General features: G+C 37.5%; 4 protein-coding genes across 5 annotated transcripts in view; 3 read left to right on the top strand and 1 right to left on the bottom strand.

The window, feature by feature from the left end:
- The window catches only part of etv6 (ETS variant transcription factor 6), a 15,736-nt gene extending 6,123 nt beyond the window's left edge, over positions 1 to 9,613 (bottom strand). Inside the window, exons 1-2 of one of the 2 annotated variants that reach the window (XM_026210380.1) lie at positions 9,197 to 9,613; positions 5,082 to 5,211 (exon numbers count right to left, since the gene is read on the bottom strand). In XM_026210380.1, the coding sequence (XP_026066165.1) occupies positions 5,082 to 5,211; positions 9,197 to 9,229 (163 nt within the window). In that variant the 5' untranslated portion in view covers positions 9,230 to 9,613. The remainder of the gene's footprint in view (positions 1 to 5,081; positions 5,212 to 9,196) is intronic. The other variant, XM_026210383.1, reaches the window with a different exon arrangement.
- A 1,835-nt stretch (positions 9,614 to 11,448) lies between these two features.
- On the top strand, positions 11,449 to 19,074 carry LOC113048477 (poly [ADP-ribose] polymerase 12-like). The gene is made up of 12 exons (XM_026210318.1): positions 11,449 to 11,808; positions 12,375 to 12,510; positions 12,577 to 12,946; positions 14,865 to 14,915; positions 14,997 to 15,123; positions 15,359 to 15,524; positions 15,609 to 15,729; positions 16,724 to 16,820; positions 16,890 to 16,965; positions 17,041 to 17,171; positions 17,248 to 17,399; positions 18,029 to 19,074. The coding sequence occupies exons 1-12, from the start codon at positions 11,546 to 11,548 to the stop codon at positions 18,676 to 18,678; spliced, it is 2,340 nt and encodes a 779-aa protein (XP_026066103.1). The 5' UTR covers positions 11,449 to 11,545; the 3' UTR covers positions 18,679 to 19,074.
- Positions 19,075 to 20,403: 1,329 nt separating this feature from the next.
- Positions 20,404 to 21,564, top strand: LOC113048664 (uncharacterized protein KIAA0754-like; the record flags this gene model as incomplete). The annotated part of the gene is made up of 1 exon (XM_026210520.1): positions 20,404 to 21,564. A coding segment is annotated over one exon (795 nt), but the record flags the coding sequence as incomplete, so codon positions are not given.
- A 492-nt stretch (positions 21,565 to 22,056) lies between these two features.
- syn3 (synapsin III) overlaps positions 22,057 to 27,500 on the top strand; it is a 34,191-nt gene continuing 28,747 nt past the window's right edge. The window contains exons 1-2 of the mRNA XM_026210347.1: positions 22,057 to 22,157; positions 26,558 to 26,950. Of these exons, the coding sequence (XP_026066132.1) occupies positions 26,568 to 26,950 (383 nt within the window). The 5' untranslated portion in view covers positions 22,057 to 22,157; positions 26,558 to 26,567. The remainder of the gene's footprint in view (positions 22,158 to 26,557; positions 26,951 to 27,500) is intronic.

Raw genomic sequence — 27,500 nt, 5'->3', positions numbered from 1 at the left:
TGTGTGTGTGTGTGTGCGCTGTCTGCTCTGTTCAGATCTTAATAAAGATGAATTAAATGAGAACGCCTTCAGATCAGACTAAATCACACACCCTCGACTTTCACTCAACCTGTCTGACACGATCCTAAACCACTGCAGTGTGTGTGTGTGTGTGTGTGTGTGTGTATGAACTCATGACACACACTGGTGTTCTCTCTCTCTCTCTCTCGGCGAGTCAGAACACGTCACTCATTAAATCATCTCCGGAGGTTCGGTTACATCCCATAATAGTGGATTAGTGGATATGAACTCATTCACAAGGGTTTGGCTTCATCTATCTCCGTAATAATTCATCAAAATAAATACATGATATGAATCAAATATCTCACAGAACACACACATGTCTGCAGCTCTGAGCGTAAGGTCAAAGGTCATGTGGTGGTCACAGAAGCTCACTGAGATCCAGCGTGTGCCTCAGCATCACAGAGACGGTTACCGTGACAACGTGAACTTGACTTCCCACAATGCACCCTGACAGGAAGTCAAACACACTCACACTCTCTCACACACACACACACACACTTCAGAATCTGAATTCTGTTCAGGAGTGTTTAGAGGACATAATTCACACCAAAATCAAAAGAAACAACAATTTATGTATTAATTTTGTAATAAGATTTAAATTATAAGTAATAAATAATATTTATAACAATTTTAAGATGTTTTCTATTTTCTATTATTACGACCAATATTATTTTTTTCATTGTGGAATTTTATTGACAATGAAACACACCATTCGTGAAACGCTAAATATTTATTTATATTTATACATTTTAAAGTTTTTGATAATAAATATACTAGTACATATTATATTTATGTACTGTGCATTAATAATAATTATATAAAGAAATGTATTATTTATAAATTAATTGTTAAATTAATAAATATTTTGTAAATTACATACGAGTATATTTAAATATAGAAAATGAGAATGGGGACTTAAATGCGTTTATTTTTTAATTATTATTTATTTATTCTTGCATTTGTTCATTCAGTCTCACACACTCTCTCTCTCTCTCTCTCTCTCTCTCACACACACACACACACTCTCTCGCTCACACACACACTCTCTCTCTCTCACACACACACACACACCTGTCTGTCATCGGTCCGGTGAAATGGTTCAATCTTCATGTCGTTTGAGGCTCAATGTTCAATCAGTGAATGATGAAACACAAACAGGTAGAACGAGAACTCGATGATGACGATGATGATGAAGAAACACACACACACACACCCGTCACACCTGTTTCCTGTCTCAACTCATTCTCATGTCCTTCAACGCAGATTTCATTGCATTAATATGCATTAATGAATATCAATAGAGACTACAGTAGATCTGCACATGACACAAACACATTTAAACAGATGCAGGAACAGACCAATCACGCGTCAGCATGCTAATGACTCCGATGACATCATCACCGCAACAGCCAAACATCAACAAGTTGTAAGAAGCACTCGTGTGTGCTGGACTGTGAGTCGTGAAGGGTTAACAGACACACACACACACACACACACACACACACACACACACACACACACTTCCTCTACAGGAAACCAAGAAGCAGCATTTCTGCCCACTCCGCAATTTCCTTCTTCTTTCTCTATGTTTTTTCATCTTCCTTCCTTCCCCCGGACAAACTCTTCATGAATGTGAGACTGACAGCGGTTTGTTCTCTATTCTCAGACCACACACACACACACACACACACACACACAGAGGACTGAGGCAATAACATGATTACACACATCCATCTATCCGTCCGTCCCGCTGAAAGAGTCCTGCTGGAAAACAGACGATTCGATCAGTGTCAGGAAAACAGCCAAGAGCTTCTCGGAACTTCCTGTCATTTTCCCCTCTCTCTCTCTCTCTCTCTCTCGGTCTCTCTGTGTGTGTCTCTCTCTCGCTCTCTCTCTCTCTCTCTCTCTCTCTCTCTCTCGGTCTCTCTGTGTGTGTCTCTCTCTCTCTCTCTCTCTCTCTCTCTCTCGGTCTCTCTGTGTGTGTCTCTCTCTCGCTCTCTCTCGTTTATTGTAATGTTTGTGTGTATATGTATAGAATTAGTTTTGTTTTTCCCAAAATAAACATTTACTTAAGTGAATAACTGAAGACAATTATACTAAGGCAATTTAATACGGAATCATATCGAATCAAATCATTCTGAATTTGCAAAAATCATCCCTGAATCGAACACCAACGAACCATGAATTCAATTCTTACTAACAGGCATTTACTGATAAGCAAGACTTAAGGTAAACAATGCCATAACAGATCAATTAGTCTAGATAAGCGTGGATCACGAGGATCTGCAGACAGGAAGTGGAAATCAAAGCAAGACACACACACACACACATCTATCATCCATCCATCTAAGTGTGAGTGTGACGTGACATTCAGCCAAGTATAGCGACCCATACTCAGAATTTGTGCTCGGCATTTAACCCATCCGAAGTACACACACACACTGTGAACACACACACACACTGTGAACACACACACACACACACACAGTGTTCATCATTTATGCTGCGGCGCCCGGGGAGCAGTTGGGCACTTCAGTCGTGCTATTACCGGCCCGAGACTCGAACCAACAACCTTAGGGTTAGGAGTCAAACTCTCTACCCACTAGGCCACGAATTCCCTATCCATCACCCATCCATCCATCCATCTATCACTCAATTATCCATCCATCTATCTATCATCCATCTATCATCCATCCATCCTCCATCTATCTATCATCCATCCATCTATCAATCATCCATCCATCATCCAACTATCTATCTATCCATCCATCCATCTATCATCCATCCATCTATCATCCATCCATCCTCCAACTATCTATCTATCCATCCATCCATCTATCATCCATCCATCTATCATCCATCCATCCTCCATCTATCAATCAATCATCCATCCATCCATCCATCTATCAATCATCCATCTATCATCCATCCATCATCCACCCATACCTATCCATCCATCTATCATCCATCCATCCTCCATCTATCTATCTATCTATCCATCCATCTATCACCCATCCATCCATCCATCCAATCATCTATCATCCATCCATCCATCTTTCATCCATCTATCATCCATCCATCCAATCATCTATCATCTATCCATCCATCTATCTATCAATCAATCAATCAATCAATCCATCCATCCATCTATCAATCATCCATCTATCAATCATCCATCTATCATCCACCCATACCTATCCATCCATCCATCATCCATCCATCATCCACCCATACCTATCCATCCATCTATCATCCATCCATCCATCCATCCATCTATCAATCATCCATCCATCATCCACCCATACCTATCCATGCATCTATCATCCATCCATCCTCCAACTATCTATCTATCCATCCATCCATCTATCTATCCATCCATCTATCATCCATCCATCCTCCATCTATCAATCAATCATCCATCCATCCATCCATCCATCAATCATCTATCTATCATCCATCCATCATCCACCCATACCTATCCATCCATCCATCATCCACCCATACCTATCCATCCATCCATCATCCACCCATACCTATCCATCCATCTATCATCCATCCATCCTCCATCTATCTATCTATACATCCATCTATCACCCATCCATCCATCCATCCATCCAATCATCCATCCATCCATCCATCCATCCATCTATCAATCATCCATCCATCCACCCATCCATCCCTATCCATCCATCATCCATCTATCCATCCATCATCCATCTATCATCCATCTATCTATCCATCCATCCATCAATCATCCATCCATCATCCACCCATACCTATCCATCCATCCATCCTCCATCTATCTATCTATCCATCCATCCATCTATCATCCATCCATCCTCCATCTATCTATCTATCCATCCATCCATCATCCATCCATCCTCCATCTATCTATCTATCCATCCATCCATCTATCTATCCATCCATCTATCCAATCATCTATCATCCATCCATCCATCTATCAATCATCCATCCATCCAACCATCTATCAATCATCCATCCATCCCTATCCATGCATCTATCATCCATCCATCCTCCAACTATCTATCTATCCATCCATCCATCCATCTATCCATCCATCTATCATCCATCCATCCTCCATCTATCAATCAATCATCCATCCATCCATCCATCTATCAATCATCTATCATCCATCCATCATCCACCCATACCTATCCATCCATCTATCACCCATCCATCCATCCATCCATCCAATCATCCATCCATCCATCCATCCATCCATCTATCAATCATCCATCCATCCATCCATCCCTATCCATCCATCATCCATCTATCCTTCCATCATCCATCTATCATCCATCTATCTATCTATCTATCTATCCATCCATCCATCAATCATCCATCCATCATCCACCCATACCTATCCATCCATCCATCCTCCATCTATCTATCCATCCATCCATCTATCATCCATCCATCCTCCATCTATCTATCTATCCATCCATCCATCCTCCATCTATCTATCTATCTATCTATCCATCCATCTATCCAATCATCTATCATCCATCCATCCATCTATCAATCATCCATCCATCCATCCCTATCCATCCATCTATCATCCATCCATCTATCATCCATCTTTCATCCATCCATCCCTGATGTATAGTAAAGGTGATCCGCTCCTCACATGCAGTGTGTGTGTGTGTGTGTGTGTGTGTGTGTGTGTGTGTGTGTGTGTGTGTGTAATTAAATCACAGTGTTGGTTGTGTCCTGACGGTTGGTTTTGTGTCGGTCTAAAACTGTCTCAGCTTGAGTGTGTTCAGTGACGTCCAACTCCACCAGCGCCTGCAGACGTCTGATGCGGCACGCTAGAACAAAAGCACAACTCTGTGTGTGTGTGTGTGTGTGTGTGTAAGGTGTTGTATAAAGCAAGGAGGAGGTGTTTGCATTAGTCACTATTTCCGGGTGAGTTTCGTCTGTTTGTCAATGTGTGTGTGTGTCTGTGTGAGAGTGTGTGTGTGTGTGTGTGTGTGTGTGTGTGTGTGTGTGTCACTCACGCAGGTGTGTAGGCAGTCTGGTCGGTTCCTCTTCTGTCCTGGTGTTAGCTGAAGAGGGCGGGACATGGCCGGGTGAGGAAGTGGAATTCGGCAATGGGCTCGCGGATGGACTGAAAGCACTCCTCTCCTGCTGAACACACACACACACACACACACACGGGTTACTACAGACACACCAAAAGAGCGTTAGATATCGGTCACTGTGTGCTTGTGCTGCTGATCTCTCTCTCTCACACACACACACACACACAAGGTCCTGAACTTTCTTCAGAGTTGTTTTGCTCAGAACAAACACAGAGAGCCACGTGAAGCTGCTCACTGATGGTCAAAAGGTCAAAGGTCAAGCGGGGGTCATCTGATGAACATTATCCAGCTCGTTTGTAACGTAAGACCACGAACTCGAGTGCAATACATCCGAAATGGTATTATTATTATATTACTGTAAAGTTATCATAATAACAAATATTTGTATTGTTTGTTATTCTTCTAGTCATTTATCTGCTGCTAATTTATATCAATTAATACTAACAGATAAAGTGTTATAGTGGCTCATGAATATTAATACTAATAAATAACTAGATGTCTTATTATAGTGACTTTTCTACTTGTACTTAATATTAAGTATGAATATAAAAAAATAACACAAATTAAAATGTAATAAATATTCATTAAACAAAATTAATGATCTAGCTGTTTACTTTCTATGACTAATGAATATTAATCAATAATAACATTCATTACCCACAATTTACGTATTGCTGATGATAATGAATACTAATGAACATAAATGAATATCTTATTGTTTTCCTAAAGTGGCTAATGAATATCAATCAATATGAATACATTTCTAGTTATATAACTTTAGAGCTGATGTGATTTCTCTATTAATATATTAATCGATACTAACGGATGTCTAGTCATTTACCTATAGAGGCTAATGAATATATGTATTTTTAACATTTATATCTAGTTATTTACTTATAAAGGCTAATGAATATGAATTAAGCATCAATATCTAGTTAATATCTAGTTATTTACCTATAAAGGCTAATGAATATGAATTAAGCATCAATATCTAGTTAATATCTAGTTATTTACCTATAAATGCTAATGAATATTAATTTTAAGCATCAATATCTAGTTATTTACCTATAGAGGCTCATGAATATTAATTTTAAGCATCAATATCTAGTTATTTACCTATAGAGGCTCATGAATATTAATTTTAAGCATCAATATCTAGTTATTTACCTATAGAGGCTCATGAATATTAATTTTAAGCATCAATATCTAATTATTTACCTATAGAGTCTCATGAATATTAATTTTAAGCATCAATATCTAATTATTTACCTATAGAGTCTCATGAATATTAATTTTAATCATCAATAACTAGTTATTTACCTATAGAGGCTCATGAATATTAATTTTAAGCATAGAGGCTCATGAATATTAATTTTAAGCATCAATATCTAGTTATTTACCTATAGAGTCTCATGAATATTAATTTTAAGCATCAATATCTAGTTATTTACCTATAGAGTCTCATGAATATTAATTTTAATCATCAATATCTAGTTACTTACCTATAGAGGCTCATGAATATTAATTTTAAGCATCAATATATGGTTATTTACCTACAGAGGCTAATGAATATTAATCTTTACATCAATATATGGTTATTTACCTATAAAGGATAATGAATATAAACATTATTATCTATAGTTATTTACCTATAGAGGCTAATATCAGGTCTCATAGAAAACATCTTACTTCTATATTGCACAATGATGTGGATATGAGTAATATGCATGTGGATGATGCTCTGAGATCATCATGTTTGGCCCTTGATGGGAAACCAGAGACATTTGAGCGTTCTTCAGCTGCTGTGATTTCCCTGCTGTCAATCACTGCTGATTTCCTGTCCAGTTTCCTGTTGACCTTCTCTCTGTCCATATATAGGGCGATGCTAGCATTTGCACTGAGAACTGAAATTTCCAGGGTAAAACCAAGAGCCGGGAAGCACAGAGCGGTTCTCTGGAAACTTCCTCAAACGCTTTCATCATCATGTCCAGCAGCCTGTGCAAATGAAAGCATGCAAAATCTAAAGTGATAAGACCGCGGCTCGATCGGCTCATTTGCATGCGGCTGCGCTGAACAAAGCTGCTCTACCCGAGCGTGGATGTCTCTACAACTGTGAGAAAGCTCTCTCCGGTCACAGGAACACCTGGAGAGGGAGGGACATGCAAATCCCAAACACATCACGTTTGCATTAAAATGCTCATTATTATTAATTACAAGCATTAAATAAGATAAAGGCGCACCAATAAGAGCAGCCATGAATATGACGGACGGATGATATCATTCAGACGCTTTACAGTCGCAATTATTGTGGTGCACATCAATAGAAATAAAAATTAAAATATGTTAATATGCGAAAATACACAATCTCGTTATTATGAAAAAATATCAATATTACGAGACAATGTTGCTTTAAGGAGAAATTATCACTTTAAGAGCAAATTATCTTGATATTACGTAGCTATATTGTTTTAACAACATTTATCGTTTAAATGAAATAATAGCTCTTTATTACAAACAAATTTTGTTTTAAAGAGAAAATACAGATAATCTCGTTAGTATGAAAAAAAATCGTTTTTAAGAAGATATCACGTTATCTAACTATTATGAAAAAAATTATTTTAACAACGTACATTTCTTTATTTTGAAAAAATGCCATTTTAACGAGAAAATTTAGCATTCTAACAACAGTTTATCACGTTATTGCGAACAAAATATTTTTAACAACATAACATTTTGTTATAAGAAAATGCAGTTTTTACGAGAAAATATCATTTTAACGACACATTACCTCACTGTTAAAATTATATTGTTTTTAAAACATAAAATCTCGTTATTATGAAAAAATTTTATTTTAACAAAAAAATTTTGCATTCTAACGACGTTATTACGAACAAAATATAATTTGTAACATAACTTTTTTATGACGAGAAAATTTCGTATTAACTATAAAACAACTTATCGTTTTAATGACATTACCTCGCTATTTTAAAAAAAATTACAATTTGTTTTTAAAAACAAAATCTCGTTATTATTAGAAAATGTCGGTTTAATTAGCAAATATATCAATTTAATTTACACATCATCTCACTTACTATCATAAAAATAGCATTTTAAACGTAATATCTCATTATTACAAGAAAACATGTTTAAATTACATAACATCTTGTTATTAGAAAATATTGGAAAAAAAATAACACTACATCCAAGAGTAATGCATTATCAAAAAATAAAACAACTATGGGGCGGGGCTTGGTTCTGTGCATCAGTTGCTGATTGAATGTTAACATGTGGGCGTGGCAATCATGTGGCAGACAGGGGCGGAGCTTAAGATCACTAAATGATTGGAGAAGTCCTACATACAAAAGCAGAGAGAAGGCTTAAGTTTAACTGGAAGATTTATATTGAATTCTACAAACTATTTTAAAGATGTACATCTGTAAGCGGTCTGTTAAAGATCTGGAAAGCATCTGCAGTGTTCAAACATGCAATCTAAATCTGAAAGACATCTTCTAAACGTCTATTTGACATCTGACGGGAAAGTAAAACGTATTGCAAATGAGCAAACGCTCTAAAAAATATGTAAAGCGTCGTGTCCGTGATGTACGTGTGCTATCTATCAGGGCCAGGTGGTCTTACAGCTGGAACATAACCGCACGAGGAACAGTGCAAGAAGGATGTGATCTCTGGCTGTTTGAAGGAAGCTGGCCAAAGAGCAGCGCTGGTAGATAACACGCGTGCTTCAGCGCAAAGTCTCGTCTTCTGCTCGCTCCCTGTTACTAAATAACCAATGCAAACTAATGTTCCCGACGCGGTTAAAGTCCCCGCGCGCACCGAAACTCGTTCTCGAACTCGTTTGTGAACTTTTCCCACTGATGGCTCGAGCTGAAGGGTTTGAACGCGTGCATCGCGTCGCACGGCGCGAATGAACTCACGAGAGCCCGTTTGATTGATCCCCGATCGATCGCAGCAACAGATGATCGACGCCGAGCGCGCGCCACACACTCGAGACGAGACAGAAAAGGCAGAATTACCTTAATAATGACCTGCGAGGGGGACTCGGACATGTCTCGTTGAAATTCAGGAAGTTGTTCTGTTTCCACTTTCCTCTCCCTTGTTCTTCCGCGAAATAAAGCCCTGGATAACGTTCCCCTCGCGACGCGCAGGCGATTTTAACGCGCATCCATTGGCCTCGCCCCGCGCGGAATACTTCAACTTCTGTTGTTTGTAAACGCGCGAGCGGGCGCTACATTGCGGCAGCGCGATGGTTAACACCTTCCTGGAAGCGTCGCTCGCAGGAGCGCGACGCAACGCGCAGCGCGGAACCTCATTGATCCGGACGCTTCGCGGCGAAGTGACGTGAATTCCAGGCAGCGCGCGGCGCCTTAAAGAGAAACGCGACGCAGATTACGTTCGTCAGTCACGGGACGCGGCGGCCCTGTTGAACGGACACCGGATCCACGCACCGCTTCTGTTTAATCCGGATGCTTTATTCGGCTTGATCACGAACGCACGGAAGCGATGTAGATGCAATGCATTAAACTGTAATGTCTGACTTATTCTTTCTAATTTAAAACTTGCGTTTTATTCAGAACGAAACATACAAGAGGACATATAGCTGACCATCTTTATCTAAATATACATGATTATAACAACAACAACAAAATATTGTAGCTACTGCAAATTTCGGTCAGGTGTTTACATTTAGGGATTCCTTTCAGAAATATTTTAATAGCATTTTTTTTATTCCAGTTAACTTTAGATGAAATGAAAACCCACGATTTTTAAACATTTTAGCAACTTCCAGTAAACGACTCTTTTTTTTAGATGCACGCGCGACACCTGCTGGATAACACTGGTGTTACACGCATTACTATTGCGGATCACACCGGGGCTAGTTGTCACACACGCTTTTTTCAGTTTTAAAGCATTTCTTTATTTTAAGACTGATAAAAGCTATATTCCCACTGTTGTTGCCCAAAATCATGTCTGTTCATATAACACTTTTTTTTTTGCTGTCACATTACATTCATAAATGAGCATAATTCACTTCATTATAAAGTGTATTGAGTGTTTGCTGGAGTCACACTGACATCTAGTGGCTGAAACGAGGAATCACACAAATACCACGATTCATTAATTTCACGAAGTTAGGTAATTTTAGACCAGAAAATCAAAATTGTTTTGAAATATTAAAGATAACCACAAAACTTAATTCTATAAAGTTGAATGGTTGTTAAAAATAAATAGTCACGTGTGTTGTTCACCCTTGGAAATGAATGGGAAATATGAAATTAAATTAAATTAAATTAAATTAAATTAAATTAAATGTAAAATTAAATTAAATGTAAAATTAAATTAAATTAAATTAAATTAAATTAAATGTATTCATTTAGCATACACTTTTATCCAAAGCGACTTATAGTGCAATCAGGCTATCAATTTTTACATATCATGTGTTCCCGGGGAATCGAACCCCTACCAATTGAGCTATAGGAACACTAATATATAGATTTTTTTATTTTATTTTATTTATTTTTTTTTTTTGTGGGTGCAATCTATAAATCATTCACGATGCACAGTAATAATAAAAAGTGCACATTAATCAAGGGCTGACACAAAATATGTACAACAACATATTTGTCTTTCTGTGTTCAGGTTTGACTGCAGTAAAATTAATGCAAAAACTGAAATAAAATAAAAATCTGTCTTTTAGAATGTTTAAATGTATATTTAAATACACAATTAAATGCAATAAAAATGTTTATTTATGTCTAAAACAGCTAGAGAATTTAAATCTTTTGTGTAGAGCTGTTTTTCTTGTTACTCCCACCAGATGGCGCTAATCTGCCTCCAAAAATTAGATTGTCTCTGTTCTAACATGAAACTGAAAAGTGATATAAAAATATTAGTAATTATATTATTATTATTATTATCATTATTATTTTAAATGGGGAAAATGATCATAATTACTGCATAAAAATTAATTTCCATCATAAAATGCTGTCAAAATAAAGAATTAAAACATTATTGAACAAAAATGTTTAACTGAAAGAAAGAAAAGATACATTATAACAAGAGTTACAGAGAAAGGGAGAGTCACGTGTTCTCAACACGCATTAAACAGATTTTAAGTAATAGAGCCTCGCTATGATTTGAACATGGTTGTAAACACAACATTCACTTCCTAATGCACAAAAGTTTAAGATTGGCTTTAAGAGTGTTGATTGTCGTTTTTATTGTCCTGTCACCGACCTTTCACATGATTGATAACGATGTTAAAGCTCCTCCTTTATGTCTAAGTTTCGTTTTCCTTTCCTCATGACTCTCTGTTATTTCCGTGTCGGTCTGAAACTCGACTTCCAGAAGCGATTCAGTTCAAGATGACGGAGGAGGCGATCGTGAAGACGATCTGCGCTCACAACGGATCTCTCGGTTACGAGGCTTTAACGTCGATGTTCGGTGGAGCGCTGGAGTCGCTGGTCGCGCGCACCGAGTCGTTCACGGTGGCGTTCGTGAACGGACAGAAGAAAGTGATCGTCCGGAGCAGAGTCCGTCTGTGTCGGGTCCAGAACTGTCCGGGATGCGCGAATCTGCATCTGTGCAAGTTGTTTCTGTTCGGTTCCTGCCGCTTCGACAGAGGACGGTGAGTGTGTTTACAGTCAAATGGGTTATTTTAGGACTGTTAGGGGTCATAGTTCATAACATATGTATTGCTGACCTCATTCAGCTTCATCAGATTTGGAGAAATGCAGCATTGCATCAGTGTCTCATCAGCGGATGCTCTAGTGAATGGGTGCCGTCAGAACAAGAGTCTGATTAAAACATCACAGTCCATCAATTTACATCTTAAGAGAAGACAAAAGCTGAAACAAATCAATTAAGATCCATCATCAAGTCTATAATCATTATAACAGTGAAAAAGTGTTCTGGTCTGAATCAGGAGAGAAATCTGCACAGATTCAAAACAGCTCTAAACAAATACTTGTGAGAGACAACACTTTTTCACTCGAGGAAGTGTTATTATTGTTTTTATCAGCTGTTTGGACTCTTATTCTGACGGCACCCATTCACTACAGAGCATCCATTGATGAGACACTGATGCAATGCTACATTTCTCCAAACCTGATGAAGAAACAAACTACATCTTACCGCCTAAAATAAAACCAAATACGTTTGTTTTCTAAATAAATGTTTTTTCTTCACTTGCAGACGAGGATGCCGCTTCAGTCATGATCTGCTCTCGGTTCAGAATGAATTAGTCCTGACCGCTCACGGTTTGAACACACTGGACGTAAAGGAGCTGTGCGTTCTGCTAATACAGAGTGATTACTCGCTTCTGCCAGCGGTGAGTATTTCACACATTGCACTCCAAGTTCTGAGTTAACCCTGAAAAGCGCTGCTTGTTTCTCAGGTGTGTCATTCGTATAACAACGGCACGGGAGAATACGGCCGCTGTCCGGACGCAGAGAACTGTAAGAGGCTCCACATCTGCGAGAAATACCTGCGAGGCTCCTGCGACTGCGATCGCGCTCATGACTTCTACGAGCCGCATCCGATGAAGACGCTGCAGGACAGAGGCGTCACCGCCGAACTCATGACCATCATGAAGGACCTGTACACCAACATCCAAGTCCTGAAGCATCATTCCAAGGCAGCTTCTGCTCCGAACGCTCCGGGGCCGAACCCCAGGAGAGGCCCGAATGCACAGAACCGGAGACCGTCGAGCGGTTTTAACGCAGGCAGAGGACAAGAGGCTCAGAGACCAACACAAAACAACACAGGTAACACATACATGCTTTAATGGGAGCCGTTTACACCACTGAATAAAGAATGTAATTGTGACTTAACTAAAGAAAACTATTTTTATCGCAATTGTGAATTTACATTTTTTTTTTAAGAATTGTGTAGAAAGTCAAAATTGCAAGAAATAAACTTGCAAAAAAAATCTGTTTTTCTCACAATGCAGACTTCTTTTCTCAGAATTGTAAGATTAATTCGCAATTGTGAGACGAAAGTCAAAATTGCGAGATATATAATTTCTATAGCGAAAATAAAAAAAGTCAGAATTGCAACATTTATACTTTTTTCTCACGAATGCAAGTTTATATATATCGCAATTTTGACTTTTTTATTGCAATTGTGAGTTTAAATTTTTTCAATCAAAATTGCAAGATATAAACTTGCTGTTGCGAGAAAAAAGTTTTTTTTTTTTCAGAATTTCTTGATTTGAACTCAGCATTTGCGAATTATAAAGTCTGGATTGTGAGAAATAAACCTCTCTCGCCATTGTGACTTCCTAAATGAAAAAAAAAACTCAGAATTGCGAAATAAACTTTTTTTTTCGCGAATGCTAATTTATATATCTCAATATTTCTAAATTTTATCCCAATGCTGTCTTCTTTTCTCAGAATTATGAGATAATATTTTGCATTTGTGAGTTGGATAAAAGTAAGAATTGTTATATATAAACTTGCAATTGCGAGAAAAAAGTCAGAATAGCATTTTCTCAGAATTGCTTCATACAAACTCAATATAAATTTGCATTTTTAAAGTCAGAATTGTGAGAAATAAACTCTCAATTCTGAATTTTTCCTGCATTCGTGAGTTTACATCACACAATTAGATTTTTTTTCCGCAATTCTGACTTCTGTGAAATAAACTCACAATTGGAAGAAAAAAGTTGAAATTGCGAGATATAAAATTGCAATTGCGAGAAAAAAGTCAGAATTGTGACAAACTTTTTTCTCACGAATGTATGTTTATATATCGCAATTTGGACTTTTTTCTCGCAATTGTGAGTGTATATTTTTTAAGAATTGCAAGAAAAAAGTCAAAATTGCATTGTCTAACAATTGCTCGTTAAATTTGCATTTGCTAATTATAAAGTCTGGACTGTGAGAAATAAACTTGCGATTCTGAATATTTTTCTCACTATTCTGACTTTTTTTTTCTATTGCGAGAAAAAAAGTCAGAATTGCGACATTGCAAAAAGTTTATATATATCGCAATTTTGACTTCTTTCCCAATGCTGACTTCTTTTCTCAGAATTGTGAGATATAAATTTGTGTTTGTGAGTTGGATAAAAGTTATAATTGTGATATATAAACTCGCAATTGCGAGAAAAAAGTCAGAATTGCATTTTCTTAGAATTGTGAGATAAACTCCAAATTGCAAGAAAAAAGTTTAAAAAAATGTTTTTGACTATTCTCACATTTGCGAGTTTACATTTTTTCAAGAATTGTGATATATATAAACATGCAATTGTGAGAAGAAAGTCTAAATTGTAAGATATGAACTTACTATTTCGGAAAAAAATTCAGAATTTAATTTTCTTAGAATTGCTTGATATAAACTCAATATTAATCTGTATTTGCGAGTTATGAAGTCAGTATTGTGAGAAATAAACGTGCAATTCTGACTTTTTACTATTGCATGAAAAAAGTCAGAATTGCAGGCTATAAAAAAATAATTTTCTTCCGAATTTTGGGTTTACATCATGCAATTGACTTTAACGCAATTCTCACTCAAAAAAAAAAAAAAAAAAAATTTTGAAATAAAAATTTGCAATTACCATTTTAATTTTTTATTCACTGGTGGAAACAGGCTTCCATATGTTTTAAATACAAGGACGCAATATTAGGAAAAATTCTGCCTAAAAGTCACTTACAGACGTGTGTGTGTGTGTGTGTGTTCTCTCAGAGAAAACGGAGATCTGCATGTATTTCGTCAAAGGACACTGCAAGCACGGTGGTAAGAGCGGCGTTATACTAAGCTTGTGTGAATCATAGAGTGATGTTTACCGTGAACGGAGCTGAACGCTTGTGTTTCCAGGCTCCTGTAGGAAGGAGCATTCCATTCTGCCGTATAAATGGGAAGTTAAGGAAGGATCCGAATGGAAGGCTCTTCCTGACAACGAAGCCATCGAGAAAGATTACTGCGATGTTGCAAAAACATGCAGGTCAGCAGTGTTGGGAGTAATGCGTTATAAGTAACTTTATAAAAAAGTAATCAGATTACTTTTACTAGTAAAGTAATGCATTACTTTCTATAAAAAGTAACTTGGTTACCCCTTAATGGAGTAATGTAGTGGATTGCTTTTAAAAGATATTTGCCCCAACACTTGCCGTTAGTAAGCAGTGCATGAATAATCAGTGGTTCATTGAGTGTTCTGATGGTTTTTCTGTCTATGAAAGCTATGGAATGAACACGGTTTATTTCGATACGATGACCCAAGGCTGTGACAGTGTGCGGCGTCTGTCAACAGTACCATCGGTGCTCCAGCCCTCCTTCATCCTGACCACCGAGTGGATCTGGTACTGGAAGGATGAGAATGGAAACTGGATCCAGTATGCCACAGCAGTACGTGACTTTTTGGGTATCCTAACTGTACTTTTCAACATCTTGCGCTCTTCCGATGTTCTGTTTTTTCCGTTTTTTGATCAGGACGGGGGTCATGGATCGTCCTCCATCACTAGTGCTGAACTCGAGCAGAAGTATCAGGCCGATAACAACGCGGTGGTGGAGTTCACCGCCGGATCGCAGACATACGAGCTCAGCTTCACAGGTAACCTCAAAATCATCTTACATTCAGGGGTGTGCGAGATATTTATGTGTCTTTTAACAACGGGTGAGCTGACATTATCGAGTATGTCACTTAAATAACAAAAAAACACACTTTGGGTATCAAGAACCCAAAAGCATTTACTGCATTGAGAACCCTATTAGAATACAGTTAGAATTACCATATAATTCAAGTCACGATAGAAAAAAAAATGGTTTCTTGTATTTATAAGATATGATATAAATAAGTAGTATCACACAAGCGCTGTTTTCCTAATTATCGGCACGTTAGCCCAATCGTGTGAATGTGATCTTGATTTTATACAACAGTTTCACAAACAAGAAGCTAATATCGGACGAGTTACATTTTAGATACGATATTGTCATTTCTGTTTCACACAAAGCCGGAGTGTTTAGATCCTGAGTTAATCATTTGAGTCCATCCATTCATAAATCACTTGCTTCGTTTCTGAATGAGGCATTTCGAACAAATCATTTAAATTAATGATTCATTGAATCACTCGTTAAAACAGGGAATTACTGCCATCTACTGGCGGATTTAGTGTCATTTATAGTGGCGATACCACTTAATGTGTTTTCGATACAACACCGATACTTTTAAAGGTTAGTATCGTCGATATCGGTACCGATACTTATACGATACTTCTAAACTGAACTTTTAAATTAAGAAATGTAGTTAAAATAGGTTTACTGTAGTTGTAAACATTTTCTTAAAAGCATCAATGGTTTCTTAAAATTCTTTTGGGAAACACAGCCCTGTCTTACAACTAATATAGGTTTCACTGGTAAAAAAAACGTTTTTTTTTGAGTATCGGTACTTTTAATACTCACATCAGTATCGATACATTGATACTTCAGGAGGTAAGCCAAATTATCAGCGCAAAATACTGTTTAGATATTGTCAAATATCTCACACCCGCACACACATAATTCTTCACACAACTGTTACTGTCGTCTGAACTAATCTTGCTCTTCAGATATGATCCAGACAAACAAACGCTACTCGACCAAAAAACTCGTCAGACGTCGTCCCAAATTTGTGTCAGCGGCTGATGTTCGAACAATCAAGACAACGTAAGTAAAGACTCCTAATTCTCTCTCAAACTCTCTGAAACCCGTATGATGAAAAAACTCTGTTTTCAGTAAAAGGACGCCCAACAATTTCAAGACTCTTCCGGATCACTGGGATAAAGCTCTGACTCCCGAAACCGGATACAAGGTGATTGGAACCATTTATCGGTGTCTTTAATGACATCACATGTTTATATAGTTAAAACTGCGCTGTTTTACTCAGAGTGTGCCGCTGCAGAGCACGTCCGCCGAATACATCAAAATCAAAGAACTGTTCAGTCGCACCATGTTCGGCTTCAGAATCCTGAAGATTGAGAGGATCCAGAACAAAGCATTATGGGAAGTTTATCAGTGGTAAGTCCACAAGACATGCACTCACCGGAACGTCCAGATCGATTACAGCACGTCTGACGGTTTGTGGCACTTTTAGGCAGAAAGACTTTATGAAAAAGAACAACGGAGGCCGAGACGTGACCGAGAAGCAGCTCTTCCACGGCACAGACAGCACACATTTAGATGCCATCTGCCACAACAACTTCGACTGGAGGATCTGTGGGACTCACGGCACGGCCTACGGGAAAGGTGGAGTTCACATCAAGAAACAGTATTAAAGAAATAGTTGGAACTGGAAATGTGCTCAACCTCCGAGGCCATCTAACAGCTAGATGAGTTTGTTTCTTCATCAGGTTTGTAGAAATGCAGCACTGCATCAGTGTCTCATCAACGGATGCTCTGCAGTGAATGGGTGCCGTCAGAACTAACGCCTGATAAAAACATCCCAATAATCCACAGCACTCCAGTCCATCAGTGAACATCTGGAGAAGACAAAAGGTTAAACAAATCCAGCATTAAGATGATTTTAACTTGAGTCTATAATCCATAATAACACTTCCTCCGGTGAAAAAGTGTTCTGGTCTGAATCAGGAGAGAAATCTGCACAGATCAAGAAAGCCAAAACAGCTCGAAACAAATATGTGAGAGACAACAGGAGATGTAATGGAGTGCTGAGGATTATTGTGATGTTTTTATCACATGCTCGTTTTGACGGCACCCATTCACTGCAGAGCATCCGTTGCTGAGACACTTCAAGAAACAAACTCATCTACATCTACGACGAGCACATTTTTGGCTTAACTAGTGTTTTGAAAGCATGCGACACCTTTCCCCTTCTAAACACGTTCTTAAGAGCCAGAATCACGTCTCTTCTGCAGGTAGCTACTTTGCGAGGGATGCCAAATACTCTCACAGCTACACCAGAGACTCGGGCGCTCGCTCCATGTTCGTGAGTCGCGTCCTGGTTGGCAGCTACACCAAAGGTGACTCCAGCTACCTCCGGCCTCCATCCAAAGACGGAGGAGACACCGTCTTGTACAACAGCTGTGTGAACGACGTCCTCGATCCGTCCATATTTGTGGTGTTTGAGAAGCACCAGATCTACCCCGAGTATCTCATCGAGTACAGAGACGCCGGTGGCCATGATACACCGACCCGTCCTGTGATAGCAAAACCAACAGCAACAGTGAGGAGCCGTGTAGCTGTTCCTGCAGTCACTCACACACACGCCTCCATCTATAATCCCTCCACACATGCATCTTCTTCATACTCCTCCTCCTCCTCAAACACCTCCTTCTATAAACCCTCTCCAGTGTCATCTTCTTCATACTCCTCCTCCTCCTCAAACACCTCCTTCTATAAACCCTCTCCAGTGGCATCTTCTTCATATACACCCTCTTTCGTTTCATCCTCAAGCACCTCCTCTTCTTCCTCCTCTTCCTTGCGTGCTTCTTCCTCACTATCTTTTTCCCCATTTGCCCCACCTCCTCCAAAGCCTACAAAAAAGTCAGACTGCGTCATTTCCTGACCGTATGATCAGGCAGCATGTGATCACTTTGTTTGCTTTAGAGGAAGTTGGCGAAAGTTCATACTGATTACACAATAACAGAGGGATGGCTTATGAAACAGGAGTGGCGACAGATATTTTCTTCTTTATTCTGACATATATCCATATATCAAAAAAATGAGATGTGGGCGTGGCTTTCAAACGAATATGCAAATTAGCGCGAGCTTGAAGGGGCGGAGCTTAAGCGGGAGACAAAGAAGACCTATATAATCATAATTAAAAAAAGAAACATATACCTGGATGAATTGTGGGAAATATTTAACATGCATTTATAAATTGCTTTAATGGCAATGTTATCTTTGTAATAATCTCAATATTTGAGATACTTGTCACAATAAAGCTTTTCAGTATACAACATTAAGGGAATTCATTTATTGAGCTTTTATTTATTTTTTTAATCCTCAAAGAGATGTGTATGACTGACTGAAATCTCATTTCAGATTTTTTTGTAATTATATATATATATATATATATATATATATATATATATATATGTATATTATTTCCTTGTTCCTGTTTATAGTAACCTGATTATTTTTGGATCAGGCCTACTTTTGATCATATTAAATTACTTAATTGTTGTTGCCTAAAACTCAGGTCATGAGGAACGTTCTGACAACTTGCACTAACGTTTTTATAAAATTGAACAAATGTTAGGACCAAACGTTCCTTAAATCATTTTAGATTAGGAACATTTGCTAAAATTTGATATGCATTCTTAATGTTCTGAGATCGACATTCACTGAACATCCTTATTTGATTACTGATGAATGTTGTAAGAAACGTTTTGTAACCTTTAAAGAACATTAATCACGACAAGAAAACTGAACATTTCAACATTTTAGAAACAATGTCCCCACAACATTTTTATAACATAAATTATTCCCAGGGAAGGCGTTTGTGAACATCATGTGAATTTAATTAAAACACTGTTTAAAGTAATTTTTGTTTAAATGTCAGTCAATGCTCAAGTCAGTGTTCAGAGATTTTTTATTATTATTACTTTTTTATTATTATGTAACAATACAAACATTAAAACATGAAGGCAGTACAATTAAAATAAAGACAAGTAAAAAACAACAACAACAAACAAACAAGAATATACAGAGATTTGTTGCCCAGTTAACAACAAAAAACAAGGTAATAAAATGACATCCTAAGAAGACACAAATGACATAAAGATACTGTTTTCATAGCTTTCAAATGAACAGAACTTTGGATAGTTTCCACATAAGTCCACTTTGAATAAGGAAAAGACAGGCTTAGGGCCAGGAAACTTTTGTTTGTGAATGTGAAATTTAGATAACAGGAAACATAAACCGTTCACATCTCTGTCAGTTCACATGAGGATGCAGATTCTGACCCAGAACACACTTCATCCTCTGGAGGACAAACAGAATCTTTCATCACAGTAAGAAAGTTCAACATTAAACTCAGCTGAGGACATTTCCGCTGCACTTCCTGTCTCAACTGAGGACATTTCCGCTGCACTTCCTGTCTCAACTGAGGACATTTCCTCTGCACTTCCTGTCTCAGCTGAGGACATTTCCTCTGCACTTCCTCATGATGTTCTGCATTTCCTCTCTCAACTGAGGACATTTCCTCTGCATTTCCTCTCTCAACTGAGGACATTTCCTCTGCACTTCCTGTCTCAACTGAGGACATTTCCGCTGCACTTCCTCATGATGTTCTGCATTTCCTCTCTCAACTGAGGACATTTCCTCTGCATTTCCTCTCTCAACTGAGGACATTTCCTCTGCACTTCCTGTCTCAACTGAGGACATTTCCTCTGCATTTCCTCTCTCAACTGAGGACATTTCCTCTGCACTTCCTGTCTCAACTGAGGACATTTCCTCTGCACTTCCTGTCTCAACTGAGGACATTTCCTCTGCATTTCCTCTCTCAACTGAGGACATTTCCTCTGCATTTCCTCTCTCAACTGAGGACATTTCCTCTGCACTTCCTATCTCAACTGAGGACATTTCTGCTGCATTTCCTGTCTCAACTGAGGACATTTCCTCTGCACTTCCTGTCTCAACTGAGGACATTTCCTCTGCATTTCCTCTCTCAACTGAGGACATTTCCTCTGCATTTCCTCTCTCAACTGAGGACATTTCCTCTGCACTTCCTATCTCAACTGAGGACATTTCCGCTGCATTTCCTGTCTCAACTGAGGACATCTCCGCTGCATTTCCTGTCTCAACTGAGGTCATTTCCCCTGCACTTCCTGTCTCAGCCGAGGACATTTCCCCTGCACTTCCTGTTTTAGGCGAGGACATTTCCCCTGCACTTCCTGTTCCTGTCTCAGCTGAGGACATTTCCCCTGCACTTCCTGTTCCTGTCTCAGCTGAGGACATTTCCCCTGCACTTCCTGTTCCTGTCTCAGCTGAAGACATTTCCCCTGCACTTCCTGTCTCAGCTGAAGACATTTCCCCTGCACTTCCTGTCTCAGCTGAGGAGAACAGCTGTGCTGTCATGTGATCTATTACTGTAACATTGTACACAGTTGAGATAATATTTGTTTTGACTCATTATATCATGTATATTTATGGAAATGTTTCAGGATATCAGGATCCTTTATGCATTTCATATAGACATGACAGTTAATTATTGATCTCTCTCTCTCTGTGTGTGTGTGTGTGGTTGAACTGATAGAGTGTACTGATAAATCCAGTACATATCAATGGTAAGTGACAATAAAACACCAAATATTGGTAAAAGTAGTCATTGAGTAGGCGTATTTCAAAGGGTTACTAAAGACACATCTGGATATTTTCATGTCTGGGAAAAATTTGAGTGGGTTAATATTTATAAAATTTTGAGTGCATCATTTCTTATTTATTGCCTTTTGATCATGTGTTTCTGATTGAAGAACAAATCTAACTTGGGTCCAAAAGAGCTGTTATTTGATTATTTTACTGTATTTTTCACAGTAAGCCTAATTGTTTCTTTTTAATGCGTCATGTTATGCATCACGTAGCGTCACATAATAATCAGTGTCTGGCTGTTGATGAACTCAGCAGGTGCATGCTTTTGTGCTGCTGCTGAAATCATCAGCTCGTTTCATTTCACGGATTTACAGTAGGCTATGTGTGGAATCATGCAGAACTTTAAGAGGAATAAACACTAAAATATCACAAGAAATCAGAACAAGAAAACGCATATGGTATTGCAATGAAGCTACAGACGGGTCTCGTCTTATTTATCAGCCGCATTTCATTAATATAAAAGATAAAGCCTCTCATCTCTGAGCAGCGCATCTATCACAGCTCTGCGCTTGCGCGTGTAAGTGCCACTCATTAAATATTCATGAGGAGACACAGCTCGTCCAATGGGATGCGAGTGCATGAATGCGGCGGCTCCCGCACGTTCCCGTCACGCACCGTGAGCGCGAGCGCTGCTGCTGGAGTCGGTGTGTCACGAGCGTGGACGTTACAGAGGTAAATAAACCAAATCTGTTTTTATTTCCATGACGTTTTTCATTTTATTTATTGCCTTGTCAGTAATTTGTTAGTATCGAGTATTACTGATAACGGGAAAATCTGATAAATAGCCTGAATATTGTGTTTTTTTCCTCCACTTTCTGATGTGTGGATATTGGAAGATGCTGTGTGGCAATGAGGGATAATTATGAAAACGTCATCATATATCTGCACGCAGATATTAGCGTTGCTTTGATTGTTATAATAGATATCGATGAGGGAATCCTTTCATATATCGATCTGTTCATGTATCCGCCGATATTCACTCCTGCTCCGTTTAATCCTTATTAATTATTCATTTATGAAAATATCGGAGCACTTGTAAGCCTTGTGACAGCGGTCAGTGGGAATAAACGGGTGTTTATTCCGGGAGAATCCGTTAGCTGTCGCTTCTCACTGCGCATGCGCACGCTTCTCCTTTGATTCTTGCGTTTGGACCGGCTGTCAATCAACCGCGCCGCTGTCGGTCAAGCGCGCGTCGTGACGTCACCGCGTCACATTTCTGCGTGGGTGTATTGTTGCGCGTGCGCCCTGACGTTCCTCATGCTGTGCGCATCTGACACTTCAATTTTGTCTCCTGTTTTCATGCTGTTTTTATTGTTTATGTAATAATGTAGCATGGGGTTTTAACTTACAGACGATTAGAGATCATTTATGGATGTTAATCATTTTCTATAAAAAGTAGTTCTAATGGGTCCCTCCTCCTTTAATACATTTATGTATTATGATAAATCTGTAATAATAAAAAAAAAATTATTTATTTATTTAAATTGCAATTTTTATATAGTGATTTTTATGTTTTAAAGCTCATTCCTTTGGCTTTTTCTCTATTTTGGGGGGATTGTGTATTTATTTATTTATTATGATAAATGTGTAATTTAATTCATATGTTTAATTCAGTGCTCATTCCTTTGAACTTTTCTCTGGATAAAAAATAAATAAAAATAAATAATAATAAAATAAAAACATTATTTAAATAGCAATAACAATAAATGTTAATATATATATATATATATATATATATATATATATATATATATATATATATATATATATATATATTGTTATTGCTATTTAAATAATTCAATAATTTCAAGTTTTATAAGCTCATTCCTTTGACTTTTTTCTCTTTTTTGGCGGTTATTATTTATTTATTTAAATGTTTATTTTAATGTTTATTTATTTTTTACCATAGAGATTTTTGGCGTGTAGGGATGTGATGTTTTCCTCTCACTGCAGGCATTCAGTATTTTTAGCTGGTTCTGTAACGAACATCACAAACCGCTTCTGCAGCTGTAATGTGCTGCGTTCTGCCTCATCTGCTCACAGCATGTGTGTGTTTGTGTGTGAGAGAGAGTGTGTGTGTGTGAGAGAGAGAGAGAGAGAGAGAGAGAGAGTGTGTGTGTGTGTGTGTGAGAGAGAGAGAGAGAGAGAGAGAGAGAGAGAGTGTGTGTGTGTGAGAGAGAGAGAGAGAGAGAGAGAGAGTGTGTGTGTGTGTGTGAGAGAGAGAGAGAGAGAGAGAGAGAGAGAGAGAGAGAGAGTGTGTGTGTGTGAGAGAGAGAGTGAAAAATCACACAGAGATTCTAGGTAAATGGACGAACATACAAACCTAAATTACCAAGTGCATCTACACAAAGTGAAAGTGATTGAAAGTGACATTCAGCCAAGTATGGTGACCCATACTCAGAATTTGTGCTCTTCATTTAACCCATCCAGAGTGCACACACACAGAGCAGTGAACACACACACACACTGTGAGCACACACCCGGAGCAGTGTTCATCATTTATGCTGCGGCGCCCGGGAAGCAGTTGGGGGTTCGGTGCCTTGCTCAAGGGCACCTAAGTCATGGTATTGAAGGTGGAGAGAGAACTGTACATGCACTACCGCCACCCACAATTCCTGCCGGCCCAGGACTCGAACTCACAACCTTTCAATTGCAAGTCTGAGTTGCTAACCATCAGGCCACGACTTCCCACAAGCACTTAAATTTTTTAATTAAGTAATGACAGAAATAAAGCTTTGACATAAATTTGTATATCATCCGCATAAAATATCCCCCCAAGGGCAACATATACAAAGGAAACAACATCGGGTCCAATACTGAGCCTTGGGGGACACCACAAAAAAAAGGGCCAGCAGATGACGAAAATTCACCAAGGTGAACAGAATCCACACTTAAAAAAAGATCATTAGAAACTCTTAAAAGAGCAGTTTCTGTACTGTGATGGGGCTTTAATTAAAAACATTTCATAAATACTAAATTCATCCAGAAATGATTTAAGTTGATTATAAACATAATAATATTTAGTATGTTATTGAATTATTATATTCTAGTACATTTTTATACAAAAAATTCCATTCTTTTTTACCAAATTAGTATAGTATACTGTGTTTTACTGGATTTACCGGTTATAATATATTGAAGGATTCAATTCAATAAAATATACTTTATTATTCTTTAATTTCTTCCCTAGAACTATTTATTTTAATTCATTTTAAACATTTAAATTTCCATTTTATTCTGTTCAGTTGTTTTCAATAGATTTATACTGAAATCTTGTTCTGTATTTTGAGTTATTTTGAGTTTATTGATATTAGATCATATTAGATAATTCCCTTCTGCATCGATCTGAATTTCTATTCAGTTCCATTGTGTCCTTTTTTTTATAAAGTTAAATTTCTGTTGTTTTCTGTTGAGTTGATGAATCTGTGATTTGTGTTCAGTGCTAGCATCTAAAGCTAATGATCTCCATCCTCTGATCTTTGAGAGGTCATGTGATCAAGCGGAAGCGGTTGCTAGGCGACTACTGTGTTAATGACACTGCTTCTGCTAATTAAGATCTGCAGATCTTCTAGAACATCTGTTATGTAAGACTAGAGTTCTGGCTCTTCTGTTGTGTTGATCAGAGAGTTGGACACGTTTCATTAGCGTCTGCTGTTGACCCCTGCAGTCAAACACTCGTTAGTCTAATGACTGCAGTGCTCGTTAAGACACTCTTACTTCTCTCTCTTTACTTCCTTTATTTCAACTTGTTTTAAAGTACACAACTCAGTCTGGAAAACCTGGATATAATGAGGGAATATGGGAATACTAGACATGGAAAAGCCACAGAAATTAATTAATTGACAAAATCTGACAAAAATGTTGAAATTAAATAATAAACTCTGAGAAAATGTTTGGAAATTAATTAATTAACAAAATCTGACAAAAATGTGTAGAAATAATTAAAATCTCACAAAATGTGTAGAAATAATTAAAATCTGACAAAGATGTGTAGAAATTGTTAAAATCTGACCAAATGTGTAGAAATAATTAAAATCTGACGAAATGTGTAGAAATTAATTCAAATCTGACAAAATGTGTTGAAATAATTAAAATATGACAAAATGTGTAGAAATAATTAAAATCTGACAAAGATGTGTAGAAATTGTTAAAATCTGACCAAATGTGTAGAAATAATTAAAATCTGATGAAATGTGTAGAAATTAATTCAAATCTGACAAAATGTGTTGAAATAATTAAAATATGACAAAATGTGTAGAAATAATTGAAATATGACAAAATGTGTGGAAATAATTGAAATATGACAAAATGTGTGGAAATAATTGAAATATGACAAAATGTGTAGAAATAATTGAAATATGACAAAATGTGTAGAAATAATTAAAATATGACAAAATGTGTAGAAATTAATTAAAATATGACAAAATGTGTAGAAATAATTGAAATATGACAAAATGTGTAGAAATTAATTCAAATCTGACAAAATGTGTAGAAATAATTGAAATATGACAAAATGTGTAGAAATAATTGAAATATGACAAAATGTGTAGAAATAATTAAAATCTGACCAAATGTGTAGAAATTAATTCAAATCTGACAAAATGTGTTGAAATAATTAAAATATGACAAAATGTGTAGAAATAATTGAAATATGACAAAATGTGTAGAAATTTATTAAAATCTGACAAAATGTGTTGAAATAATTAAAATATGACAAAATGTGTAGAAATTAATTTAAATCTGACAAAATGTGTAGAAATAATTGAAATCTGAAAAAAAATTGTAGAAATTAATTTAAATCTGACAAAATATGTAGAAATTAATTAAAATCTGACAAAAATGTGGAAATCTAATAAAGCTATCTAATAAATAATAAATTAATTAATAAATAAAAGTGACTGAAAATAATAAAATCAGTAAAAGTCAGGGAAATTAAATAAATCTGAAAGAAAAAAAGTAATGGGAATTATTAAAATCATAAAACGATTGAAATGAATAAAATCTGAAAAAGTGCTGAAGATGAATAGCATTAAAGAATGAATATCACAGAGGTTAATGTGTGTGTTTGTCAGGGGAGTCGTCATGAATTACCTGCGCAGGCGTCTGTCCGACAGCAGTTTTGTAGCCAATCTGCCCAACGGCTACATGATGGACCTGCAGCGTCCGTCCAGCTCCAGCTCCAGCAGCTCTCCAGCGTCTCCAGCCACAGAGCGCCGCCCGACCCCTGCTTCGGCTCCAGCTCCGGCTCCGGCTCCGGCTTCGGCTCCGACTTCGGCTCCAGCTCCGGCTCCAGCTCCGGCCCCGGCCCCCGGGGGCTTCCTCAGCTCCTTCTCCAGCGTGGTGAAGACGGCTCAGATCGCCAGCGCTGTCCATGCCAAAGCCTCCGCCGCACACACAGACGCCGCTAAACCCAGCGCACGCAAACCTAAAGTCCTGCTGGTCATCGACGAGCCGCACACAGACTGGTGAAGACTCCAAACACATCACATTCACACCATGATTCATCTCAGTGTTTAGGGAGTTATTCATCTGCAGCCAGATCACCAAACTGTTGTCTTTCCCCTCAACAACTGACATTTTTATTTAAGAATAGATTTCCCATAGTCTTAGAAAAGCTGAATATATATAAAAATGAGAAATCTTGGAAATTAATACAACCTGGTAGAAAAAAGCATGGACATAAAAATGTATAAAAGCCATGATAATCTGAAAAAGTCCTGAATAGTAATAAAATCTAATAAGATCTAATAATCTAATCAAATCTTTTTCAAAAGTAATGGAAGTAATTGCTTTATATGAATGTAGAGTTTCTTGGCAAGCTCTGAAATGGCCATGTTTGAGATTTAAATTATTTATTAAAACAGATCATTTACAAAACTTTAATCACACACGTTTATAGGTCATATATAAGTGTTATTGAACAACATTAATATATATGGATAATTTTAATATAAATGAATATATTTTAGTATGATTCTACTATGATTTTACAAATGCAAAACAACTCAGGTGAGT

The sequence above is a fragment of the Carassius auratus genome, chromosome 29 (genome assembly GCF_003368295.1).
Source record: "Carassius auratus strain Wakin chromosome 29, ASM336829v1, whole genome shotgun sequence".
Taxonomy (NCBI): Eukaryota; Metazoa; Chordata; class Actinopteri; order Cypriniformes; family Cyprinidae; genus Carassius; species Carassius auratus.
The sequence above is the reverse complement of the archived record's forward strand: the minus strand, read 5'-3'. Positions and strand labels throughout refer to the sequence as shown.